Source organism: Chiloscyllium plagiosum, unplaced genomic scaffold (assembly GCF_037043375.1).
Source record: "Chiloscyllium plagiosum isolate Xiang-an unplaced genomic scaffold, Cpla_swu_hap1 HiC_scaffold_18, whole genome shotgun sequence".
NCBI classification, from domain to species: domain Eukaryota; kingdom Metazoa; phylum Chordata; class Chondrichthyes; order Orectolobiformes; family Hemiscylliidae; genus Chiloscyllium; species Chiloscyllium plagiosum.
This window is the reverse complement of record NW_028270156.1, coordinates 76311252-76337737: the sequence shown is the minus strand read 5'-3', so window position 1 is coordinate 76337737 and position 26486 is coordinate 76311252. Positions and strand designations below refer to the sequence as shown.

At 42.8% G+C, this 26486-nt stretch overlaps 1 protein-coding gene across 1 annotated transcript in view; it reads left to right on the top strand.

The window, feature by feature from the left end:
- The first annotated feature begins 21828 nt into the window (after positions 1–21828).
- The window catches only part of LOC122557980 (uncharacterized), a 188680-nt gene continuing 184022 nt past the window's right edge, over positions 21829–26486 (top strand). Inside the window, exons 1-3 of the mRNA XM_087996203.1 lie at positions 21829–21904; positions 22106–22367; positions 25671–25785. Coding sequence (XP_087852329.1) covers positions 21829–21904; positions 22106–22367; positions 25671–25785 — 453 coding nt within the window. The remainder of the gene's footprint in view (positions 21905–22105; positions 22368–25670; positions 25786–26486) is intronic.

Here is a 26486-nt window from a genome sequence, read left to right as displayed (position 1 = left end):
GGCACAAACTATATTCTGGCGGGGGATTTCAATGTCCGCTACCAAGACTGACTCAGGGTTTCAGCCAAGTACTCTGGTTTCCTCTCACAGTCCATAGCTGTGCAGATTAGGTGCATTGGCCATGCTAAATTGCCTATAGTGTCCAGGGATGTGTTGGTTAGATGGATTAGCCATGGGAAATGTAGGATTACAGGGATAGTGTAGGGTGGTAAGACTGGGTGGGATGCTCTTTAGAGAGTCGGTGTGGACTTGTTGAGCTGAATGGCCTGTTTCCACACTGTAGGGATTCTATGAAATCTATGAAAATAGCTCCAGCCTATTCAGCCTCTCCCAACCCTCCAACCCTGGCAACATCCTTATAAATATTTTCTGGGCCCTTTCAAGTTTCACAACATCTTTCCTATAGCAGGGAAACCAGAATTGAATGCACAATTCCAAAAGTGGCCTAACCAATGTCCTGTACAGGTGCAGCATGACCTCCCTACTTCTGTACTCACTGACCAATAAAGGCAAGCATACCAAATGCCTTCTTCACTACCCTATTTAACTGCAACCCCACTTTCAAGGAACTATGAACCTGTACTTCAAGGTCTCTTTGTTCAACAGAACTCCCCAGGACCTTACCATTAACTATATAAGTTTGCCCTGACTTGCCCCTACGAAGTTGCAGCACTTCACATATATCTAAATTAAACTCCATCTGCCACTCCTTTACCCTACAGCCCATCTGATCAAGGTCCCATTGTACTGTGAGATAATCTTCTTCATCCTCTAAACCACCAATTTTGGTGGCATCTGCAAATGTACTAACCATTCCTCCAAATTCACATTCAAATCATTTATATAAATGACAAAAAGCACTGAACCATTACCATCAAACCAAGGGATCAAACATGGGTCAGTGGAGAGTTCAGGGGTGATGGTGGAAGCAGCACCAATAATGCCTAAATATAGGTGTCAATTTGGTGAAACTATCAAACAGGATTATTTGCGTGCCAGACAGCATAACCAGCAAGTGACAGACAATGCTAAATGATCGCAGAACCAACGGATCAGATCTAAGCTCTGCAGTCCGGCTATATCCAGTTGTGAATGGTAGTTGACAATTAAAGACTCACTCGAAGATAAGGCTAGACAAATATCCCTATCATCAATGGTGGAAGAGTTCAGCATTCCAGTGCAAAGGGTAAGGCTGAAGCACTCATTGAATTCTTGAGACAGAAGTGCTGAGTGGATGATCCATCTCAGCCTCTTCCAGTGGTCCCCAGCATCACAGATGCCTGTCTTCAGCTGATTTGATTCACTCCACATGGTATCATGAAACGGTTGGAGTCTCTGGATACTGCAAAGTACGGCTACAACATTGGCCTTAACCCAACAATATGGAAAATTGCCTAGATGTAGCCTCTACAGAAAAAAAGGACAAGTCCAACCCAGCCAATTGTCACCCTATCAGTCTAATCTCAATTATCATTAAATTGATGGAAGGGGTCATCAACAGTACTATCAAGCAGAACCTACTTTGAATTAACCTGCTCCCTGATGCCAGTACCACTGAGCTCCTTATCTCTTTACAGCCTTGGCAGAACTGAATTCCAGAGGTGAGGTGAGAGTGACAGCCCTTGACTTCAGGGCCACATTTGACCAAACAAGGCATTGAAAAGCCCTGGCAAAAGTGGAATCAATGTGGAATCTGACGGCAAAGTCTCCATTGGTTGGAGTCATATCTGGCAACTGGAAAGATGGGTGTGGTTGTTGGAGGTTAGTCCCTCAGCTCCAAGACATCTCTGCGGGATTTCCTCAGGGTAATGCCAAAGATCCAACCATCTTCAGCTGCTTCATCAATCACCTTCTCTCAATCATAAGACCAGAAGTGGGGATATTCACCAATGATTACACAATGCTTAGCAACAGTCACACTCATCAGGTACGGAAGCTGTCCATGTTCATATGCAACAATGATGTGGCGGTGCCGCTGTTGGACCAGGGTGGACAAAGTTAAAAATCACGCAAAACCAGGTTATAGTCCAACAGGTTTATTTGGAAGTGCAAGCTTTCGGAGTGCTGCTCCTTCATCACGTAGCTGTGAAAGCTTATACTTGCAAATAAACCTGGTGTTCTGTGATTTTTAACCAAATGCAAAAAGACATGGATAATATCGAGGTTTGGACTGACAAATGACAATTGACATTCGTACCACATAAATGCCAGGCGATGACCACCACCAGTGAGAGACAATCTAACCACATTAATATTCAGTGGCATTACCATCACTGAATCCCTCACAACCAACATCCAACAACCATTAACCAGAAATTCAATTAGACTCACCACATAAATACAACAGCTACAAGAGCAGGTGAGGGGCTAGGAATACTGCAGCGAATAACTCACTTCCAGACTCCCCAAAGCATATCCATCATCTATAAGGCACAAGTCAGAAGAATGATGGAATAAACATTTGCCTGAATAAGTGCAGGTCCAACAATACTCAAGAAGCTTGACACCATCCAGGGCAAAGCAGCACCCTTGTTTGGTGTCACATCCACAAGGATCCACTACCTTCACAAGCAATTAACAGCAGTGTGTACTGTTTATAAGGTGCATTCTAGAAATTTGTCATAGATCCTTAGACAGCACCTTCCAAACTCGTGACCACTTCCATCTAGAAGGACAGAGCAGCAGATTCATGGGATCACCATGAGCAAGTTCCCCTCCAAGCCACTCAACATCTAGACTTGGAAATATGTTGTACTTACTTCCATGTACCTGGATCAAAATCCTGCTCACCACCACCTTCTCAAAGCCAACTAGGGAGGGCCAGGCAGTGAAGCCCACATCCCATGAGAGAATTTACAAAAGGCTATTCATGATCCATCTTTCAATCAGCAATTTCATTCATGGAAACAAAAAGAAATGGCTGGTGTGGAGAATGAAATTATCACTAATGTCCATGTGCATGGCTTTTCTGAAGTTGGCTGACAGCATCTTTTCGAGTATCTTTCCCCTCTCACCCTAAACCTATGCCCTCTAGTTCTGGACTCCCCGACCCCAGGAAAAAGACTTTGCCTATTTACCCTATCCATACCCCTCATAATTTTGTAAACCTCAATAAGGACACCCCTCAGCCTCCGAAACTCCAGGGAAAACAGCCCCAGCCTGTTCAGCCTCTCCCTTGAGCTCAAATCCTCCAACCCTGGCAACATCCTTGTAAATCTTTTCTGAACCCTTTCAAGTTTCACAACATCTTTCTGATAGGAAGGAGACCAGAATTGCATGCAATATTCCAACAGTGGCCTAATCAATGTCCTGTATAGCTGCAACATGACCTCCCAACTATTGTACTCAATACTCTGACCAATAAAGGAAAGCATACCAAACGCCTTCTTCGTTATACTATTTACCTTTCTCCACTTTCAAGGAGCTATGAACCTGCACTCCAAGGTCTCTTTGTTCAGTAACACTCCCTAGGACCTTACCATTAAGTGTACAAGTCCTGCTAAGATTTACTTTCCCAAAATGCAGCACCTTGCATTTATCTGAATTAAACTCCATCTGCCACTTCTCAGCCCATTGGCCCATCTGGTCAAGATCCTGTTGTAATCTGAGGTAACCCTCTTCGCTGTCCACTACACCTCCAATTTTGGTGTCAACTGCAAACTTACTAACTGTACCTCTTATGCTCGCATCCAAATCAAAAAGTAGAGGACCCAGCACCAATCCTTGTGGCACTTCACTGGTTACAGGCCTCCAGTCTGAAAAACAACCTTCCACCACCACCCTCTGTCTTCTATCTTTGAGCCAGTTCTGTATCCAAATGGCTAGTTCTCCCTGTATTCCATGAGATCTAACCTTGCTAATCAGTCTCCCATGGGGAACCTCGGTGAACTTCTTACTGAAATCCATATAGATCACATCTACCGCTCTGCCCTCATCAATCCTCTTTGTTACTTTCTCAAAAAACTCAATCAAGTTTGTGAGACATGATTTCCCACGCACAAAGCCATGTTGACTATCCCGAATCAGTCCTTGCCTTTCCAAATACATGTACATCCTGTCCCTCAGGATTCCGTCTAACATCTTGCCCACAACTGATGTCAGGCTCACTGCTCTATAGTTCCCTGGCTTGTCCTTACCACCCTTCTTAAACAGTGGCACCACGTTTGCCAACCTCCAGTCTTCCGGCATCTCACCTGTGACTATCGATGATAGAAATATCTTAGCAAGAGGCCCAGCAATCATTTCTCTAGCTTCCCACAGAGTTCTCGGGTACACCTGATCAGGTCCTGGGGATTTATCCACCTTTACTTGTTTCAAGACATCCAGCATTTCCTCCTCTGTAATCTGGACATTTTGCAAGATGTCACCATCTATTTTCCTACAGTCTATATCTTTCATATCCTTTTCCACAGTAAATACTGATGCAAAATACTCATTTAATACCTCCCCCATTTTCTGCGGCTCCACACAAAGCTGCCTTGCTGATCTTTGAGGGGCCATATTCTCTCCCTAGTTACCCTTTTGTCCTTAATGTATTTGTAAAAACCCTTTGGATTCTCCTTAATTGTATTTGCCAAAGCTTAATGCACCTTTAGTGCAATATAAGTCCTCAAGTGCTTCACAGGAGAATTATTCACAGCTAAGTTTAGAGATTTAAATGCAAAGTTGATATGGGAGAAATTATATTCTGTTTCTTTGCATTAACATCAGTACTGAAAACTGGGAAGCATATTAATGGGACAAGTTCATCTGAACAGTGCTGGGATCAGAGTTCTGGCAAGTTGTCCAACCAGGGTGGTAGATGTGCCTTTAAATAGGAGTGATTAATTACATGAGGGAAGACATAGTAAATCAAAGAGAAAGGAAAGGCAATACAGCAGGGAAGATATGTGGGTAATGATAATCAGAACATAGCAGGGAGGGACAGAATACATAGGTTCGGCAATTAAAAGTGAGCTTCAACTTTGGTTATGTGTGGAGTATGTTAGCCCGATTGTACAGACTATTGTGCTGTGTGGATCTAAGCTTTAAGTACACTCGCTTAACTATTCTTGAATGGCAGGGCAAGCAAACAGAAAAGACTTACTTTCATAGAATCCCTACATTGTGGAAACAGGCCCTTCAGTCTAAAAGTCCACACTGACCCTCCAAAGAGTAACCCACCTAGACCTATTCCCCTACCCTATATTTTATCCCTGACCAATACAACTAATGTGCAATTTAGTGTGGCCAATTCACCTAACCAGCACATTTTTGGACTGAGAGAGGAAACCCACATACACATGGGGAGAATGTGCAAACACAACACAGACAATTGCCCAAGGCTGGAATTGAACTTGGTCCCTGGCACTGTGAGGCAACAGTGCTAACCACTGAGCCACCATGCCAATCCTTTCATTCTGACCGTTGCCAGTCAGCTATTCCTGACAAGAATCAGTACAAATATGTTTCTGTCAATCTAAGTCTAAGAATTTTGAAATTGATTGTTAATTATCAATGTCACACTATTGGTAAAATCAAATGCAACAGCCACAATATTCAACTATATTCTGCTCTTCCTGAACAATTCATTGACTGATCTATATATCTTAGCTTGTCTCTTTTGGGATGAATCTCTTACTTCTAATCTGTGCTTGTGTGTTGCATTACTATTTCTTCTTTCATTTAGTAATTAATAAGCCAATTTTTGTGTTAATTTAAGAAATATTTGTTAAATTGGCGCCTTTGAAAACATAAGTTCATTTGGTCTCGGAGAAAGGTGACCTTTCTTTTATAAACTGAGGGAGTGGGTTCGCCCCTCTTCAAATAAGAGCTTAACAGTTTCAGATGTCCCATCTGAAACCGAAACAAATTAAAAAGCCTCAAAGGGCTTTTGTGGCACCGTGGTCGTGTCCCTAACCCTGAACTGAGAGTCCCCGCTTCTTCAAGGTCAAAGATGTGCAGGTTAGGTGGATTGGCAATGCTAAATTACTCATAGTATCCATGGATATGAAAGTTAGGTGGATTAGCCATGGGAAAAGCAGGGTTACATGGATAGAGTAGCTGGATGAGTCTGGGTGGGATGCTCTCGGACAGTCAATGTGGATTTGTTGGACCTAATGGCCTGTTTCCACCTTCTATGAAGGATTCTATGAGGATTCTATATTTTCCCAGGGTAAGGCGAGCAAGCCTGTACTGATACCAGCAGTTACCAGATCAGCCAACCTCCACTACTAGGGAAAGGTATGATCGACCAACAAGAGAGTGAAGTAAGTACCAAGGTACAGGTAAAAGGGATTGAAAAAGGGCATATGCCCATTCCTTTATCAAGTGTATCTGGAGCGTGACTTTATGTAAGGACCACTGACCATAGGAGTTGTCACCAAAACAGAAATAGCTGGAGAAACTCAGCAGTTTTGGAAGCATATGTGGAGAGAAAGCAGTGACCCTTCATCAGAACTCAAGGGAATTTTCTCCTTTTGTAAGGTAAAAAGATGAGTAATGTATCCTGATTAACCTTGACCAGTTTGCAGTAACTCTTTTTAACTGATGAGTTACATGATGAGATAGACAGAGGGGACAAGGGTCAGGAGAACGTCCTGACAAATTTTTTTGAATATTTTATCAAGTAAGCACAAAAGTTTTCAGGTTCTACCAGTGTACTTAAACTATATCAAATTCTATCAATATCTTCGCAGGACTCTTCAGTAAGCAGTCATAAATCTCTAAATAAACAGTCTCAGATCTACATTTGCTATCTTCCTTTGACACGTGCTTTTGAGAATTCACTAGACCCTATTCTACAAGTTCCTACCACTGCATTTGAACTGAAACGACTGGTCATACTTGTCTTGGACAGGCTGTTCCTCAGTCTTTGAGGGTTGGCTGATGTTCTAGAATCTGCAGCTGTCAATTTCAGTTTCTGCTCTAATCTAGGACAGATTCTGGTCTTTGAGTTGTCTCACCAAGGTGATCTGGATCGGGTCAGTCTGATGATGCTCGCTACAAAGTACATGGAGGTGGAGATGCTAGTCCAGTCGAATATGCTGTCTGAAGACACTGTTGAAGAAGGCACAAAACCAGTGTGAATTGCTCCTCTTATTTTTTTTAGAAGTATTTTGGAACCAACCTCTTCAGAGTTGCAACTACATAACTCTGGAGTAGGTGGAAACCCAGGTCTTGTGGTCCAGGGGTAGGGACACTACCACTGTGCCACAAGAAGATTCTAAAATATAAATCACTCTTTCTGTTGTTGAAGCCAGCAGGGATATAAAACACCTCAAAGCCCCTATGAAACTCAAACTCACAATCCCAGTTGATAAGACAGTGCTGTAACCACTGAGTTGAGCTGGGTGCAACCAAGTCTATGTAGCATTCTTCTAATGAAGGCGGGGCTGTGGAGGATGGACATCTATGTCTCAGAGGCCGAACACTAGCTGACACCACATCCTACCTCCCCCTTGACCATGACCCACCAGGCTATCATCACCCACACGATCTGTGACCTCATCGCCTCTGGTGATCTCCCCTCCACCCACGTCTAACCTCAGGCCCCCAGCCCTGCACTGCCCAATTCTATCTGCTTCCCAAGATCCATAAGCCCAACTACCCCCACCGACTTGTTATCTCCACATGTTCCTGCCCCAACAAACTCATTTCTTCCTATCTTGACTCTATTCTGTCCCCCTTGGTCCAGGCACTTCCACTTCCTACCTATATCTGGGGCACTAACTAAGTCCTCTACCTCTTCGGAAACTTCCAGTTCCCAGACCCCCAGTACTTCATCTTCACTATGGACATGCCGTTCTTATACACATCCATACCCCACAATGACAGCCCTCAGACCCTCAGTTTCTTCCTCTCCAACATACCCATCCAGTCACCCTCCACTAATACCCTCCTCCACCTCACCGAATTAGTCGTCACCCTCAATAATGTTTCCTTCAACTCTTCCCATTTCCTTCAAATCCAAGGGGTGACCATGACCACCAGCATGGGTCCGAGCTATGCCTGCCTCTTTGTCAGCTATGTCGAACAATCCCTCTTCAGCACATACACAGGTACAGTTCTTCAACTCTTCTACCATTACATCGATGACTGCATTGATGCTGCATCCTGCACCTATGGTGAACTGGAGCAATTTCCGCCCTGCCCTCAAATTTACTTGGTCTATCTCAAACAACTCCCTCCCCTTTCTTCACCTCTCCATTCCCATCTCCGGCAACAGTTTACGGACTGACATTTACTATGAACCCACAGATTCCCATAACTACTTGGACTGCACCTCCTCCTACCCCATATCTTGCATAAACTCCATCCCGTTTTCCCAATTCCTCCATCTCTGTCACATCTGCTCTGACAAGGAGATGTTCCACTCCCAAGTATCCCAGATGTCCATCTATTTTAAAACAATGTGCTTTCCCCCCTCTGTCACCCAGACAACCCTCCATTGCACCTCCTCCATTCCCTACTTGTCTGCTCTAAACTCCCACAAGCATAATAAAAACAGGGTCCCCCTTGTCCTCATGTTTCACCCCACTAGTCTCCAAATCTAATGAATCATCCTCAAACAATTCCACCAACTCCAATTTGACCCCATCACCTAGAACATCTTCCCATCCGCACCACTCTCTGGCTTCCATAAGGACTGTTCCTTTTGTCACTCCTTGATTCACACCACTCTCCCCACCAAACTCCCAACCCCCACAGTACCTTCCCCTGCAACCATAAAAGATGCAAAACCTGCTGGCACACCACTTCGCTCATCTCTATCCAGAGCCTTAAACAGTCCTTCCAGATGAAACAGAAGTTCGCCTGCCTCTCCTCCAATCTAGTTTACTGTATTGAATGCTCCCGATGGTCTTATCCAAATCATTCAGACCAAACGTAAGCTTAGGGAACGTTTCGCCGAGCATCTCAGCTGGGCCCATAAGGAATAACCTGACCACCACCCATTTCAATTCCCCTTCCCACTCCCTCTCCAACATGCCCATCCTCGGCCTCCTCCATTGCCACAGTGAATCAATTTAAATTTTGTAACTGTACCAGCCTCCACCACTTCCTCTGGCAGCTCATTACATACACGCACCATTCTCTGCGTGAAAAGGTTGCCCCTTAGGTCTCTTTTACACCTTTCCCCTCTCACCATAAGCCTATGCCCTCTAGTTCTGGACTCCCCCACTCCAGGGAAAAGACTTTGTCTCTTTATCTTATCCATGCCCCTCATGATTTTATAAACCTCCAAAAAGTCCTGTCTCATGGCGAATCTTGTCGAATGCCTTACCAAGTCCACATAGATCATGTCCACCGCTCTGCCCTCATCAATCCTTTTCGTGACTTCTTAAAAAAACTCAATCAAGTTCGTGAGATATGATTTTCCACACACAAAGCCATGCTGAGTATCATTAAACAGTCCTTGCCTTTCCAAATACGTGTTAATCCTGTCCCTCAGGATTCCTTCCAACAACTTGCTCACCACTGATGTCAGGCTCATTGGTCTATAGTTCCCTGGCTCATCCTTACCATCTTTCTTAAATAGTGGTACAATGTTAGCCAACCTCCAGTCTTGTGGTATCTCATCTGTGACTATCGATGATACAGATATCTCAGCAAGGTGCCCAGCAATCACTTCTCTAGCTTCCCACCGAGTTCTAGGGTACACCTGATCAGGTCCTGGGGATTTATCCACCTTCATGCGTTTCAAGACATCCAGCACTTCCTCCTCTGTAATATGGACATTTTTCAAGATGTCACCATCTATTTCCTTACATTCTATATCTTCCATGCACTTCTCCACATTAAACACTGATGCAAAATACTCATTTAGTATCTCCCCCCTCTTCTGTGGCTCCACACAAAAGCCGCCTTGCTGATCTTTGAGAGGTCCTATTCTGTCCCTCGTTACCTTTTGTCCTCAATGCATTTGTAAAATCCCTTTGGATTCTTCTTAACTCTATTTGTCAAATCTATCTCATGTCCCCTTTTTGCCCTCCTGACTTCCCTCTTAAGTGTACTCCTACTGCCTTTATATCTTCTAAGGATTCACTCAATCTATTCTGTCTATACCTGACATATGCTTCCTTCTTTTTCTTAACCAAACCCTCAATTTCTCTAGTCATCCAGCATATGGAATGAGCTGCCAGAGGATGTGGTGGAGGCTGGTGCAATTGCAACATTTAAGAGGCATTTGGATGGGGATATGAATAGGAAGGGTTTGGAGGGATATGGGCCAGATGCTGGCAGGTGGGACTAGATTGGGTTGGAATATCTGGTCAGCATGGATGGGTTGGACCGAAGGGTCTGTTTTCATGCTGTACATCTCTATGACTCTAATTCCCTACACCTACCAACCTTTCCTTTCACCCAAACAGGAATATACTGTCTCTGGAGTCTCGTTATCTCATTTCTGAAGGCTTCCCATTTTCCAACTGTCCCTTTACCTGCAAACATGTGTCCCCAATCAGCTTTTGAAAGTTCTTGCCTAATACTGTCAAAATTAGCCTTCCTCCACTTTAGAACATCCACTTTTAGATCTGGTCTTTTCCATCACTATTTTAAAACTAATACAATTATGGTCATTGGCCCCAAAGTGCTCCCCCACTGACACCTCAGTCATATGCCCTGCCTTATTTCCCAAGAGTAGGTCAAGTTTTGCACCTTCTCTAGTAGGTACATCTACACACTGAATCTGAAAACTTTCTTGAACACACTTAACATGTTTCTCTCCATCTAAGCCCTTAACACTTTGGCAGTCCCAGTCTATGTTTGGAAAGTTAAAATCCCCGACCATAACCACCCTACTATTCTTACAGTTAACTGAAATCTCATTACAAATTTGTTTTTCAATTTCCCTCTGATTATTGGGCTCTATAATACAATCCCAATAAGAGGATCATCCCTTTCTTATTTCTCAGTTCCACCCAAATAACCTCCCTTGATGTATTTCCAGACATATCCTCCCCAAGTACAGCTGTAACGCTATCCCTTATCAAAATGCCACTCCCCCTCTTCTCTTGCCTCCCTTTCTATAGCACTTGTATCCTGGAACATTAAGCTGTTCTTCGGCCCAACAAGTCCATACCAACCCTCTGAAGAGTAACCCACCCTCCTCTGACTAATTCACCTAACACAATGGACAAATTAGCATGGCCAGTTCACCTGACCTGCACATCTTTGGATTGTGGGAGGAAACCCACACAGACACGGGGAGAATGTGCAAACTTCACACAGACAGTCGCCCAAGGCTGTAATCAAACCTGGGACCCTGGCACTGTGAAGCAGCAGTGCTAACGACTGAGCCACTGCACCGCCAGAAAATCTCAGCAGTCTATTGTGGAGAGAAATCAGAGTTAACATTACGGGTCAAGTGACCTTTCAGAACTTTCAGCCTTTCAAAGGTGTTTGAAGGCATAGCTAAACACTGGCATAACCTGTCGAAAGTTATGAAAGTGAAGATTGTTTTCCACTTTCTTAGTGTAGCCTACTTTGCCTATACTAATTATGCAATCTTCCAGTCAAGGTATTGGGCTTTGAGTCAACTCTAGTTACGACATTAACTGTTTAGTAATCAAGGCACAGTCATGTGGTTTGGGCATGACCATAAATGAGGGACTACTGCTGCTGTGATGTATTAGTATTCCAGCATGAAGTTATTCTTTTTCCTGATGTAGGTCTGCTTATCTAGGCTTAGTGCTAGGGAGGTTGCCTTATGGAAGGGATCTCTCCCATATCTACATCATGGAGAGCTAATGGTGATGCAGCCTCGCTTGACTTTGTATAAGTCCTTAAGTGAAGTGAGCAGCCTCATTAAACCTGCTCACTATTCTGCAACCATTTGAGGGAAGGAAGGAACATAAATTTGCTAATATTTCTGTTTTAGTTAGTCAGGTAGTGAGCTTCAAATAGGCCTACAGTTTGACCCTAATGTGAGATTTCAATCAAATAATTAATTTTCCTGAGTTAATCTGCACAGACGACTGAATCGAGGCTTTCAGGGTTCAGGTGATATTAGTAGGACCACTACCACAGTCTGCTGGCTAAAAGTTTCAGGCTGCAGCATGAATATCAGCCTATTGTTTCATCACTGTTTGAAAGAGTTTCAAGTATTCTCAAGCCATTCATAAACTCATGAACTCTGCTACGTATCTAACATGGAGATGTGGAGATAGCAATGAGTTCCCAAATAAGGGGGATTATTGCTTGTTAAATGTTTTGTCAGTGGCTCAACCCAGTTCATTAATATTCAGCTTTTATGCTTACCAAACATGCCAAAAAAGCCAGATGTCAAAAAACTTTGACATGGAAACCAGAACAGTACCTGGGGATTCAGCTCTCTGCTTGCTCCAAAGGCCCTCCATATTGCATCTAAAGTGCATCACATACATGATTCATAGGCATCAGCCACATGCATCATCATTCATAGTCATTAGCATCAGCCACTTACTAAGCCCTCACCACCATCACTGCACCAGTCAGAGGCCCTGGCAAGGTGTTCTGCAACTGCAGACTTGGATCTCAAGGCACACCAGCAATAAGCATTAAAGGGTACAGCAAGGACACATAATGTTCGCAGATTGACACCCAGCTCATAGATTGGACTAGGTTGCTCAGAGATGCTCGCTTGGTCTCTTAGCACTCAATTACTCAGCACCCACCAACAGCCTCATACAATCCATGCCCAGTCTTGCCTTCCTTTGCTGTGTCAATTACAGCAGTCATACAACCATGCAGCTTGAATTGCTGATCAGCAGTCCTCAGACACGATAGCATACATCTTGCTCTGCAACTGTGTGTTAAATCAATCTCATACCTGCACCATGTGCCAGCAGGTTATGCTGCAAACACTGTATAAGCAGAAAGCCAAGAAAGAACTGGAGAACGGACTTATGAGAGTTAGGAGGGGGCATGAAAAAGCCTTGGCGAGTTGGATTAAGGAAAACCCCAAGGCATTCTACATTTATATGATGAACAAGAGGAATACTTGGAATACTGTGTCCAGTTCTGGTCGCCCTATTATAGGAAAGATGTGGATGCTTTGGAGAGGGTTCAGAGGAGGTTTACCAGGATGCTGTCTGGACTGGAGGGCTTATCTTATGAGGAGAGGTTGATTGAGCTCAGACTTTTTTCATTGGAGAAAAGAGGGAGGAAAGGGGATCTAATTGAGGTATACAAGATAATGAGAGGCATAGATAGAGTCGATAGCCAGAGACTATTTCCCAGGGCAGAAATGGCTAACACGAGGGGTCATAGTTTTAAGCTGGTTGGAGGAAAGTATAGAGGGGATGTCAGAAGCAGGTTCTTTACACAGAGAGTTGTGAGAGCATGGAATGTGTTTCCAGCAGCAGTTGTGGAAGCAAGGTCATTGGGGACGTTTAAGAGACTGCTGGACATGCATATGGTCACAGAAATTTGAGAGTGCATACATGAGGATCAGTGGTCAGCACAAAATTGTGGGCCGAAGGGCCTGTTCTATGCTGTACTGTTCTATGTTCTATGCCCAGAGTGAGAGTAGGGCCAATTAGGGATAGTGGAGGGAACTTGTGCCTGGAGTCGGAGGAAATAGTGGAGATCCTAAATGAATACCTTGCTTCAGTATTCACTAGTGAGAGGGACCTTGTCATTTGTGAGGACAGTGTGAAACAGTCTGATACAATTGAACAGATTGATGCTAAAAAGGAGGATGTGTTGGAAATGTTGACAAACATGAGGATCGATAAGTCCTGGGCCAGACAGGATGTACCCAAGGTTTCTATGAGAAGCAAGGGAAGAGATTGCTGCGCCTTTGGCGATGTTCTTTGCATCCTCACTGTCCACTGGAGTAGTACCAGTTAATTGGAGGATGGCAAATGTATTCCCTTCTTCAAGAAAGGGAATAGGGATAACCCTAGAATGATACAGCAATCAGTCTTACATCGGTGGTAGGCAGGTTATTGGAGAGAATTTTGAGAGACAGGATTTATGATTATTTAGAAAAGCAGAGTTTGATTAGAGACAGTCAGCTAGGCTTTGTGAAGGGCAGGTGAGGCTGCACAAGCCTTACTGAATTCTTTGAGAATGTGACAAAACACATTAATGAAGATAGAGCTGTAGATGTGGTGTACATGGATTTTAGCAAGGTGTTTAATAATTTTCCCCATAGTAGGCTCATTCAAGTAAGGAGGCCCATAGGAGACAGAGGGTGGTGGTAGGGGGAAAGTATTCAGCCTGGAACTCAGTATCCAGTGATGTTCCACAGGGATCTGTTCTGGGACCTCTGCTCTTTGTGATTTTAATAAATGACTTGGATGATGAAGTGGAAGGGTGGGTTAGTGATGACACAAAGGTTAGTGAAGTTGTGAATAGTGTGGAGGGCTGTTTGTAGGTTGCAATGGGGTATTGACAGAATGCAGAGAAGCAGCAAATAGGGTCCAACTTGAAATTTATGAAGTGATTCATTTTGGAAGGTCGAATTCGAATGTAGATTATAGGGTTAAAGGTAGGATTCTTGGTAGTGTGGAGGAACATAGATCCCTCAAAGTTGCCACCCAAGTTGATAGGATTGTTAAGTAGGCTTATGTTGTGTTGGCTTTCATTAGCAGGGGGATTGAGTTTAAGAGTCGCAAGTTTATGCTGCGTCTCTATAAAGCCCTGGTTAGACCACATTTGGAATATTGTGTTTAGTTCTGTTTGCTCATTATAGGAAGGATGTGGAAGCTTTAGAGAGGGTGCAGAGGAGATTTACCTGGATGCTGCCTGGACTGGAGGACACGTCTTATGAGAAAGGTTGAGGGAGTTTGGGCTTTATTCAATGGAGCGAAGAAGGATGAGTGGTGACTTGATAGGGGTGTACAAGATGATGAGAGGCATAGACAGAATGAAGAAATGTCTATCACGAGGGGACATAATTTTAAGGTGATTGGAGGAAGGTTTCGGGGCGATATCAGAGGTAGGTTCTTTACACAGAGAGTGGTGGGTGTGTGGAATACTGTGCCAGCAGTGGTAGTAGAGTCAGAGACATTAGGGACATATAAGCTACACTTGGAAGATAGTAAAATGAAGGGTATGTAGGTTAGTTTGTTCTTAGTGTAGAATAAAAGGTCAGCACAACATCGAGGGACTCTACTTTGTTCTAAGTAGGGGTAATGTAGAATAATAAGAGCGCATAGTTCATCTATGTACCAGGGGCTGGTTGGAAAAGGTAGGCAGGTGCATACAGATAGTTGGCGGGACAACTTGGGGAGCTTCAAAGCTCATGAAGTTTATGGAAATGCCTCCCAGAATTGGGACGCCTAGGAGCACATTGACACATTGAGTTGGTACCTGAAAACTTGCGATCAAGGAGTTTTCAATCTTGCCTTGACTTGTGTTGGAAATCCAAACAGCACAGTGATGAAGAAAATGGTTGCAATCATATTTGGAGTGGATGGAATAAGTGATTCAACCTTTGGTAAGGAGGCTGCAGGATCCTCCAATGTCAGAGCCTTTAAAGAGAAAGAATATTGAACACTAACCGATGCACACTACAGGTCCCAGCCCCGTGGAAGCCCTATTCTGTGGCTATTCGAATGCATTGTGCCTCATCTTTGTGTTGCCACAGATATCGCTGATCAACTGATTCATAGCAAAGAGGCCATGAAAGAAAAGGGGCATGGTATGAAAAGTGCTAAAGATGTCAGCACCCCCATACCCATGTATGTGTATTGTTCCTTTTACTTCCAGATAAAGTAGCAGGCTCTCAGCACAAACTTTCACCAATAGAACACTGTCTGCAGTCATTGACATTTGGAGCTATACAGAGAGACATTAAAATTACATTTAAGGTGAAATCAGTGACCACTCATTAAAAAAAACTGTAAAATAACACACCATGCACATGCATTGTGACCTATGCCAGCAAAGTGCCCTAAGTAAGTCATCTTCTTCCTCTTCCCTCTGCTGTGTCTTATTGCACTCCCTGGTTTCACTACTTGGGTGCAGGGTGTCAAATCAAAGGTGGAGCCCATTGATCCAGGTTTGGTCGGCTAGCTCCAAGGCACTTGTGTCTGGATAGGCCGCATGCAAATTGATCCTTGTCAGCATGAACTTCCAAGGGCTGGAAGTATAGGATCTGGTCATGCCTAGTGTCCTGGATGTCTCCTGAGATGTCCTCTGGCTAGATGTCTCTTGATGCGCCCCTGTCTCCTTGTGAGGAAGTACCACCTGAGTGTGTGTCAGGTACCTGTCTCTCTATCACCATGCCTTTGGTCCTAAGGACCATGGCTAAAGTGATGGTGTGGAGGTATGTGCATCTCTCCAGCCGACCCTGAGGATGCTGGACATGGTTACAAAGGCAGCCGCCAACCTGACCATGTTCTGACGATGGGTCACTGGACTCAAAATGTTAACTCTGCTTTCTCAATACAGATGATGTCAGACCTGCTGAGTTTCTTCAGAAATTTCTGTTTGTTTTCATGAAGGTGGCCAGATGATTGTAGTACAGCAGTTCTTACGCGATACTAACTAATGCAACCTACATACCTGTCTGCCACTCCCTGTTCATGTTCATTCAATCATGAAGTACATGATTGCCAACATTACTGAGTCCTTGCCTGCCTGGGGTTGAGCTGGTGTCAGGTCTCCAGCAGGGCTCAGAGTGCAAGTGGTCTCAGGTATTTCTACCGTGACCAGTTGCACAGCTTTTGCAATCAGGTGATCACCTGAGGTCCTGGGATGAAGACTTGTTATGTGAGGAGTGGTTGAGGTCTCTGGGGCTGTACTTGATGAAGTTTAAAAGGATGAGGGGGAATCTCATTGAAACTTACAGAATAGGCCAGGTTAATGTGGATGTAGAGAAGATGTTTTCACTCGTAGGACAGACTAGGACCCAAAGGCACAGCTTCAAAGTGAGGGGATGACCTTTTAGAATCGAATTGAGAAGGAATTTCTTCAGCCAGCGGTGGTGATTCTTTGGATCTTATTGCCTCAGAAGGCTGTGGAAGCCAAGTCATTGAGTGTATGAAGAGATAGATACGTTCTTAATTAGTAAAGGAATCACAAGTTTTGGGTAGTAGGCAGGTAAATGGAGTTGAGAAACATATCAGCCACGATTGAATGTAGGAGTAGACTCAATGGGCTAAGTGGATTAGTGGTGCTGGAAGAGCACAGCAGTTCAGGCAGCATCCAAGGAGCTTCGAAATCGACGTTTCGAAGCCCTTCATCAGGGCTTTTGCCCGAAACGTCGATTTCGAAGCTCCTTGGATGCTGCCTGAACTGCTGTGCTCTTCCAGCACCACTAATCCAGAATCTGGTTTCTAGCATCTGCAGTCGTTGTTTTTACCTCGATGGGCTAAGTGGCCTAATTCTGCTCTTATAGCTTATGTTCTTATGACAAGGCACCAGAACCGGATAAGGCTATTAAAGTGGGAGTGGAAATTATGGAGGCAAGGGCCATAGATTTCAGTGTTTAGACTTAGGATTTGTGCAAGAGACCTTTTGTTATGACCGAGATCAAACTCTAAAATATTTATAGAACTTTTTCTTTTAATTCCAAATTGTATTTTTTTAAAAAGGAGAACTGCTACAGAAAAACTGGATTTAAATTCAGTTAATATCTGGCAAAGTCCAATTTGAAGCCATAAATGTTTCCCATGTCGATTGTCAACAGGGGGAGGCATAACAAGAAACCATGGGGGGCTGACTATGTCTTCCCTCTCGGCAGAAAGTCATCTTTTGTACAGATGACAATTTTATCATCTAGAAATATGCAAAAAAGCAAATTTAAATTCAACTTAAGTGGATTAACAGGATTGAGTGCTATCAAGTGCAGTCAATGAGTTTAAGTGACAATAACCAAAAAACATCCTCTGGTTAACCCTGTAGATTTCTTTACTCTGCGTTGAAACCAGTTAAAAAGTGAATGGGACAACAAAAGGAATCTCTCTCACACTGAATGCTGGAATTCAATCACATTCAAAAGGCATCAGGACAACAGAATCTCAGCCAAACTGCAAAACTAAGGTTCATAAAGCTGTCTGTTCACCTACCACTGCCAACACTACTGGAACCTCCACTGCAATGGCTGCAAAGTTCAACTATTGGCCCTTCATGGACAATTCACAAACAAAAATATCTTATTTGTAATCTGCATGTGTGTTGCACTCCTAATTATTCTTATGTTTACTAATTAATAAACTCACTCTTTGTTAATTCAAAGAAGACTGATAAAAATCTTTGAAAACATAATTCATTTGCATCTGGGAGAAAGATATCTGAAGGAAAGGGAGTTTTTGTTTTCCAAATTTAACCTTTTTGCCACCAACCAAGAAGATGGGTGAATGAGGAAAATTATTTTACTCTTCCCTATCTGGCAGTTTAAAGGTTTGGGGTAGACTGTCTGGAACCATACACATTGGGAAATCTCACCTAAGTTCCATCTTAACACTGGACAATTGCAAACATTACACTCTTGTTCAAAAATAATGGAAGCCGACACCCAGCAATCACAGACCAGTCAGTTTAACTGTTGTGGTTCTGTTTGCCAAGCTGGGAATTTGTGTTGCAGACGTTTCGTTCCCTGTCTAGGTGACATCCTCAGTGCTTGGGAGCCTCCTGTGAAGTGCTTCTGTGATGTTTCCTCTGGCATTTATAGGTCGATAAGCATATTAACCTGGACCCAATATACCAGCCACTGCAGCGGACAGCTGGAACTGACAACCGGAAGCGGCAGAGACAAACCACTATAAATACCGGAGGAAAGATCACAGAAGTGCTTCACAGGAGGCTCCCAAGCACTGAGGATGTCGCCTAGACAGGGGACGAAACGTCTGCAACACAAATTCCCAGCTCGGCGAACAGGACCACAACAATGAGCTACAAATCGTCTCCCAAACTTTGAGTCAGTTTAACTTTTTGGGGGGATGTGGAGAGAGGAAGAGAACTTTTGGAAGCAATTATTTGATGTAGAACTAATAGTTACACAGACAAATATGGGTTAGTTAAAGTTAGCCAGCATGGATTTCTTAAGGAAACTGATTTACTGGAGCTTTCTGAAGTTGTAACAGAGAACGCCAATGAAGAGAATGCCATTGTTGTTGTTTAAATGGACTTCCAAAAGGCATTTAATACAGTAGCACAAAAAAATGACTTATGAGCAAAGTTAGAACTCAAAGAAAAAATAGACAGTAGTTATCAAATTTGCTTAGTAATAGAAACAGAAATCAACGGTAAGTGAATATTTTTCATGCTGGAGGATGTTTTGTAGTGAAGTTTAATTAGATTCCCTACAGTGTGGAAACAGGCCCTTCGGCCTAACAAGTCCACACTGACCCCCCGAAGAGCCATTTCCCTCTGACTAATGTACGTAACACTATGGGCAATTTAGAATGGCCAATTCACCCTAACCTGCACATCTCTGGACTGTGGGAGGAAACTGGAGCTCCCAGAGGAAACCCATGCAGACACGGGGAGAAAGGTGCAAACTCCACACAGACAGTTGCCCAAAGCTGGAATTGAATCTGGGACCTGGTGCGGTGAGGCAGCAGTGCTAACCACTGAGCCACCGTGCTGCCCCTTTTTAGATTGGATTCCCTACAGTATGGAAACAGGCCCTTCGGCCCAATAGGTCTACACCGATCCTCCTAGGAGTAACCGCCCAGAACCATTCCGCTACCCTACACTGACCCCTAATTAACACACCTAACACTATGGACAATTTATCATTGCCAATTCACCTGACTTGCACATCTTCGTATTGTGTGAGTTAACCGACACAGACATGGGGAGAACGTGGAAACTCCACACTGAGAGTCACCCGAGGTTGGAATCAAACTTGGGTCCCTGGTGCTATGAGGCAGCAGTGCTAACCACTGAGCCACTCTGCCGCCCGGAGTAAGTTCCCCTGGAGTAAGTAGTGGTACCATTGTATGTATTAGTGATCTAAACCTTGGTATAGAGGAGGCAATTTCAAATTTGGAAATATTGTCAATTGTGAGAAGGACAGTGTAGAATTTCAAATGGACATTGACAAGGCAATGGAATGGACAGATGGCAGATGAAGGTCAATATGGAAAAAATGTGATGTGATACATTTTAGTAGAAAGAATATGGAAAGGCAGGATAAGACAAAGGTATAACTCCAAAATGTGTGGAGGAACAGAGCAGGGTGTATATGAGCATGTCATTGAAGGTGGCAAGGCAAAAGGAGAGACAGCAGTTATTAAAATATTTGGTAATCTGAACTGTATTAACAGGGGTATACAGCAAGAGCAGGGAAGTTGTAGCAAACCTATCTAATACACTAATTATACATTAGCTGAGGTACTGTGCCCACTGATGCCACCCTTTAAACAGGGTGTGAATGCATTAGAGAGATTGTGGAAGATAATTTCTAGAGTGGTTCCAGGAATGAGGAACTTCAGTTACAAAAATAGATTAATGAAGTTGGAACTGTTTCCTTTAACAGAAGAAAGCTAAGAGGAGGGTTCATAGAAAATTTCAAAATCATGACAGATCTGGACAGAATCTATCCACTATCTACAAGGCACAAGTCAGGAGTTTGATGGAATACTCCCCACTTGCCTGGATGGGTACCGCTCCAACAACACTCAAGAAGCTTGACATCATCTAGAACAAAGCGACCCCCTTGATTAGTGCCACATCCACAAACATTCAATCCCTTCACCAACAGCACTCAGTAGCAGCAGTGTATACTATTTGCAAGATGCACTGCAGAAATTACTCAACGATCCTTAGACAGCACCTTCCAAACCCATGACCACTTCCACCTAGAAGGACAAGGGCAGCAGGTACTTGAGAATACCAACACCTGCAAGTTCCCCTCCAAGCCACTCACCATCCTGACTTGGAAATATACCACCGCTCCTTCACAGTCGTTGAGTCAAAATCCTGGTATTCCCTACCTACCAGCATTATGGGTCAACCCACAGCAAGTGGACTGCAGTGATTCAAGAAGGCAGCTCACCACCACCTTCTCAAGGGCAAAAAGTGATGGGCTACCAATGTTGGCCAGCCAACGATGCCCAAGCCCCACACATAAATAAATAAATAAAAACATAGGGCGAAATTGTACCCACCTGTAAAAGGATCGAGAATGAGAGCGTGGCAAATTTGAAATAATCTGTGAAGGAACAAACACAACGTGAGAAAAAAGATTTTCACGCAGCAACTAGTTAAGATCTGGAATGCACTGCTTAGAATGTGGTGGAGGTTGGTTAATCAAATATTTGAAAGTGTATTAGATAGTTATTTGAATAGAAACAACGTGCAAGCTTACAGGGACAAGGTAGGAGATCAATGCTAAATCAGAATGTTCATTTGGAAAGTTTGTGAAAACACAATGGGCTGAATGGCGACCTTCCAAATGGTAGCCAATATGTAACATAAGAAATCACAGAGTTGTTATGTTATGCTACATGACCAGAATATGTCACAATTCACCTGGGTAACAGGGCTACTTGGTCAGGTGGCATTGTAGTTACATGCAGAGTGTATCCCAAGTTACAACATCATTTGGACATAACATTTTTTCTGCATGATATGGATGCATTACATAATAGCACTATTTGTACACATTGCATCTTAGCTTCTGTTCTCCAAATACAGGCTATATCACTTTATCATTGGTGAACGTGCACAAACTGCAATCCCGGAATCTCACTCCATATGGTTACTGAAACAGATGATGAACGGATATACTTCTATGAAAAGATCCACCCATTATGTTGGAAGTAGCCTAAAATCTACATTGAAAATAAGAACCCTGTCACTTTACAGCCACACCCAATCATAACTTTTATGGTCAACAGTTGGTTTAAAAGGTTTAAACTCTGGGTGAGGTAGGGATTCAGGTTTGGCCTTCACAGGACCCAGCCTACCATGGGTTCCTGGTGTACTACGATTTGGATTTTTATCTGGGCCATTTCATCCACCTCCTGTGTGGAAATCAAACATGGTAAGTGTGAAAAATTGGGCGAGCAGAACTTCTCGTCTTAATTGGCACTGTAGATGTCATGAACGATGCAAAGAACTCTGATAAACAAGTGAATTCTTTACTTTACTTTATCCCATTTTATATATGGAAAATCTAAATTGCAGCTATTTCTCAGTTTGTTTTTCTCCATCATTACTAAATGTTAGAATTTACATTTTGCAGCTAGATTACCAAACCACAGAGATCATGTCTGCAGCACCTGGGGAAACAATCACTTTAAGACTTTCGACGGGAATTTTTATACGTTTCCTGGAACTTGCGACTATAATTTTGTGTCTGACTGCAATCAAGTGTATAAAGATTTCTCCGTTCAAATTAAACGCACAATCTCTAAGGGGCATCCCAAGATACATTATATCACAACAACAATCAAGGATATTGTGATTTTTATGACAGCCAAAATTGTGGTCATCAATGGAGCTATGTAAGTTAATCAGTGAAATATTTTGTATTCTTTATATTCTTTGTATTCTTTATATAACAACCTCAGTGAGGCAGTTTATGGATCTTGGGTCTCAGCCAACTTTGCTCACAATTTGATCTCATGATGCATCTTTATCAACAAATTTTAACTTTGATAAATCGATTTTGAATTTTTGTACTGCTCCATGTCCTAAAATAATTGGAAAAGAATTTTGTTGTCACCACACAGGCAGTAATCTGGCAGGTATATCATCTGTCCTGAAAACTTCTCAGGCTTTATTTTGGGGGTGTGATGCGATTATGTCCACCACTTGAAGATGAGAATTCATGTCATTGATTCCCAAACAGGCAATCTTCTGTGTGGACAATGACAGGAATGTCAGCAGCAACTTTATTCAACAGGTATCATGGTATGCTTAATTCATCCGAAATGAGAAAATGCAAATGTGAAATTTAGGATATGGTTTGTGCACTCATCTGCTCGTGAACAAACTTCTATAAAAAGTCAGTTAAATGTATCATACTCATTAAATCTGGATCATTACATGACTAACTAAAGAATAATGGGGTCAACAGAAGGAAAATGAATGTATGAGAGTAATCAGGAAAATATTATGGATGACAATAGACTTTAGGAAGCAATAAGTGGTTGGGCATCAGGGCATTCAGTCTCTGTGGATAAGTAGATAGTGTAGATGAACGGACATGAGTTAGTCACTGTGAGCTGAGTGTTACCAGAAATCAGAAGTGTCAATTTTGGTAAGCTTCTTGAAGATTTCTGTCATTGAGCCCTAGCGAGTTTTCTCATGCTATCTTCTTTGTACTAGTGGAAGTATTGGCCACTGCTGGGACCTCCTGTATTGCTGGCATTGTGCAATCTTTAAGGTCAGGTCATGCACTTGGTCAAGTACTGACAGCTGTTCTGCATAGTCCTTGTCAAATGACAGGTTGGACAGTAAGAAATTGGCAGGGTCAAAAAGTGTGGTGCTGGAAATGCACAAATGGTCAGGTAGCATCTGAAGAGCAGGAGAATTGACGTTTCGGGTATAAGCCCTTCATCAGGAATTGGCTGACAGAGGCATGAGTAAGATGGTCACTGACTATGAAGTGTGCCCTGAACCATTGATGCCTTGCATCCAAGATGTAGGGCTGGAAAGGAAAGCAGCAAGCTGGAGTCACTGCTGGTAATTGCTCTGGTTTTCATGTTGAGAACATGTCATTGTCTAGTTTCTATCCAGTAGATGGCAGAATGAGAAACTGTATTTCAATGAGGCTGGATGACATGATAATGAGGATGTTAATACTTGCAAATCAGCTGCATATTGCTCACGAGCAAGTATCTCATCTTGCCATTCAACATTTGATTGGAAAAATGGGCTTGTTGCTCTTGGTATCAGGAATCCCTGAATCACTGATCTCACACAATTCTTCCAATTTTTTCACCAATGCTAACATTTTTCAGTGGCGGGAAAGATTCCAGCTTGTGTGTGAATAGACATAGCACAGAATAGTAAATGCATGTGCATTGATGGGGATAGTTAGACATGTGTGTGGACAGGGCAGCATTTTTGGGTCGTTGGGAAATAGACACTCAGTTTGTATGGTCATACATTGGGAGAGTTAGCATGTGGGTCGAAAACATGAGAGTACATTACTGAATGTGGATCGACTAGGCAATGGTCAATCTCTGAAGCTGGATAGATGGGGGACAGCTACTGCTTCTGCAAAGATGTTGTTGAGTCAATGTGTGCAGGTGGACCAGGGCATTCTGAGTGTGTAAATGTAGACAAAGATTTCAGTGTGTGTGTGGTTCCTCTTCACCCCATGGTCGCTGACCCATAATCCAGTCAAGCAATGTTTTGATTTTAAGATTCTCATTCTCATTTTCACATCTCTCTATGGCTTCACCATTTCTCCATTTCGGCAGACTCCTCCAGCTTCATAATCCTCTGTAAATATTTTTGTTCCTTTAATTCCAACCAGTTATGTATTCCCAAACATAATTCCTCCACTACAGGAGCCTTGTCTTCAAAGCTCCAGACTCCAAGCTCTGGAATTCCTTTCTAATATCTCTCCATTTCTCTACTGTACATTCCTCCTTTTAAATATTTTGTAAAAATATGCTCATTGATGGACAAAGGGACAGTCAGTTAATGTGGATGGGCAGTCAGTTTGTGCTGATGGACAGAGGGAGAATATGATCATGTAGATGAACAGTCAGACTGTGTTGATGGACAATGAATGAGTCAGTTTATAAGGATGGACAGTCAGTTTGAGATGATTGACCAGAGGTCAGTTAGTTTAGGAGAATGGAGAAGGTCAGTTAATTCATGAGGATGGACAGTCAGTTCACATGGTTGAACAAGGGGTTAGTCTATTTATGTAGGTGGATATCAAAATAGTGTGTAGAAGCTGAGCAGATAGCAGTTAAGTGTTTTTGACTGGCCGCATTGTGTGGATCAGTGCTTACAGTCAGGCAGTATGAGGTCAGTTATGTAGTTGGACAGGGGAGACAATCAAATCGGTTTGTGTCTGAGTGGTCGGCCAGCATGTTCTTGGGTTTTGTGCACAGACGTGATGATAGTTTCCATTGACAAATAGCGGACAGAGTCTGTGCCTGTCAATGTCTTCTTCCTTGTCAACCATGCCTGCCATTATTCAGTTGTTTGGGCCTTCAACTTGAGCCAGTAAGTTCATTTTCCAATCAGAGACAGGTAGAGAGTTTGTAGAGTGAACTTCAGCCGACATTTAACCTCTGCTGGCAAGTTCACGAAGTATTTGATGACATAATCAAGAGCCTGCTTATGGTGTGTCTAAATCATATTACACATAATTTGCCTTTGTTTAATGCTGACAGCACTGGATAAAACAAAGCAAATCTGCAGAAATCGTCCCACTGAATTGTTGTAGTTTTAGAGGGAGAGCTGTGGTAATACCAAAAAAGCACAGAAGTGCCATTTATTACATTTTTCAAGGATCTATTCTCTTAGTCATTAGATAAATATAAATCCAGCTCTCCTCTGTCAGAGTAACACTTATCCCTGTCTTTGGATGAAACCGTTTTCTATGCAATATTGTTTTCTCTGAAGGCATTTGAAATGAAAGTGCTAAGTTAGAATTCTAGAAATAGTTCAAGCTCTGAAGGAGGTCACTTGGCCCATTGGAATTCCTAATAGCAAGGCACCTCGTGTACTCTGCTTCCCTTTCCTTAAAGCTCACAAATGTTTCCTTTTTAGCTAATTGCTGTTGATTTCAGAAGTTCATCCATTAGTCTGGTAATATGTATTTAACTTCTACTTTTCAGAGTCTCACTCCCTTACTATGGATCTGGTCTGTATATAGAACAAAATGTTCAATATACTAAACTCTATGGAAAATTTGGGTTGACTCTAATGTGGAACAGAGAGGATGCTTTAATGGTAAGTACACACATTAGATAGAGCTTCATAGCAACTTCAGAATTGTAACATAGTCTAGCATATTATCCTGTATGCACAGTAACAGATGTGAGGCAGTCTAGAGGGGAGGATACACATTACTTGTGGTATAAAATTAGATAAGGACACAAAATGTTCATAAGGCCATTTACCAGGGAGGTGATGGTATGTTGGTAATGTCACTAGATTAGTCATTGGAACACCATGCTAATGTTCTGGGGCATGGTTCCAATCCGCCTCCGAACCCATGGTGAAATTTGAATTCAATAAGTATCTAGCATTAAAAAATGGCCTAATAGTAACCATGTAATCAATTTTATTTTCATAAATGCCCTGCAGGGAAGGACATCTGCTTCACTTAGGCTTACATGGGACTCCAGACCAACACCAATGTGGTTGACTTTTAATTAAGAATGGAAAATTCTCATCCTCCTTTGGCATTAGGCAATTCTGTGTGCCCCAGTATCAACATCCAAAGGATTATTATTTGAGGAAAAATTGAACTTAACCATCTATATAAATACTGTAGCTATAATATTTAGATCAGAATTAGAAATTCAGTTAACTCATTGCCAGACTCCTCAAACTCAATACACCATCTGTAACACACAAGCCTGGAATGTGATTGAATACTCTCCATTTGCCTGGATGAGTGCAGCTGCAACAACAATCAACTGGCTTGT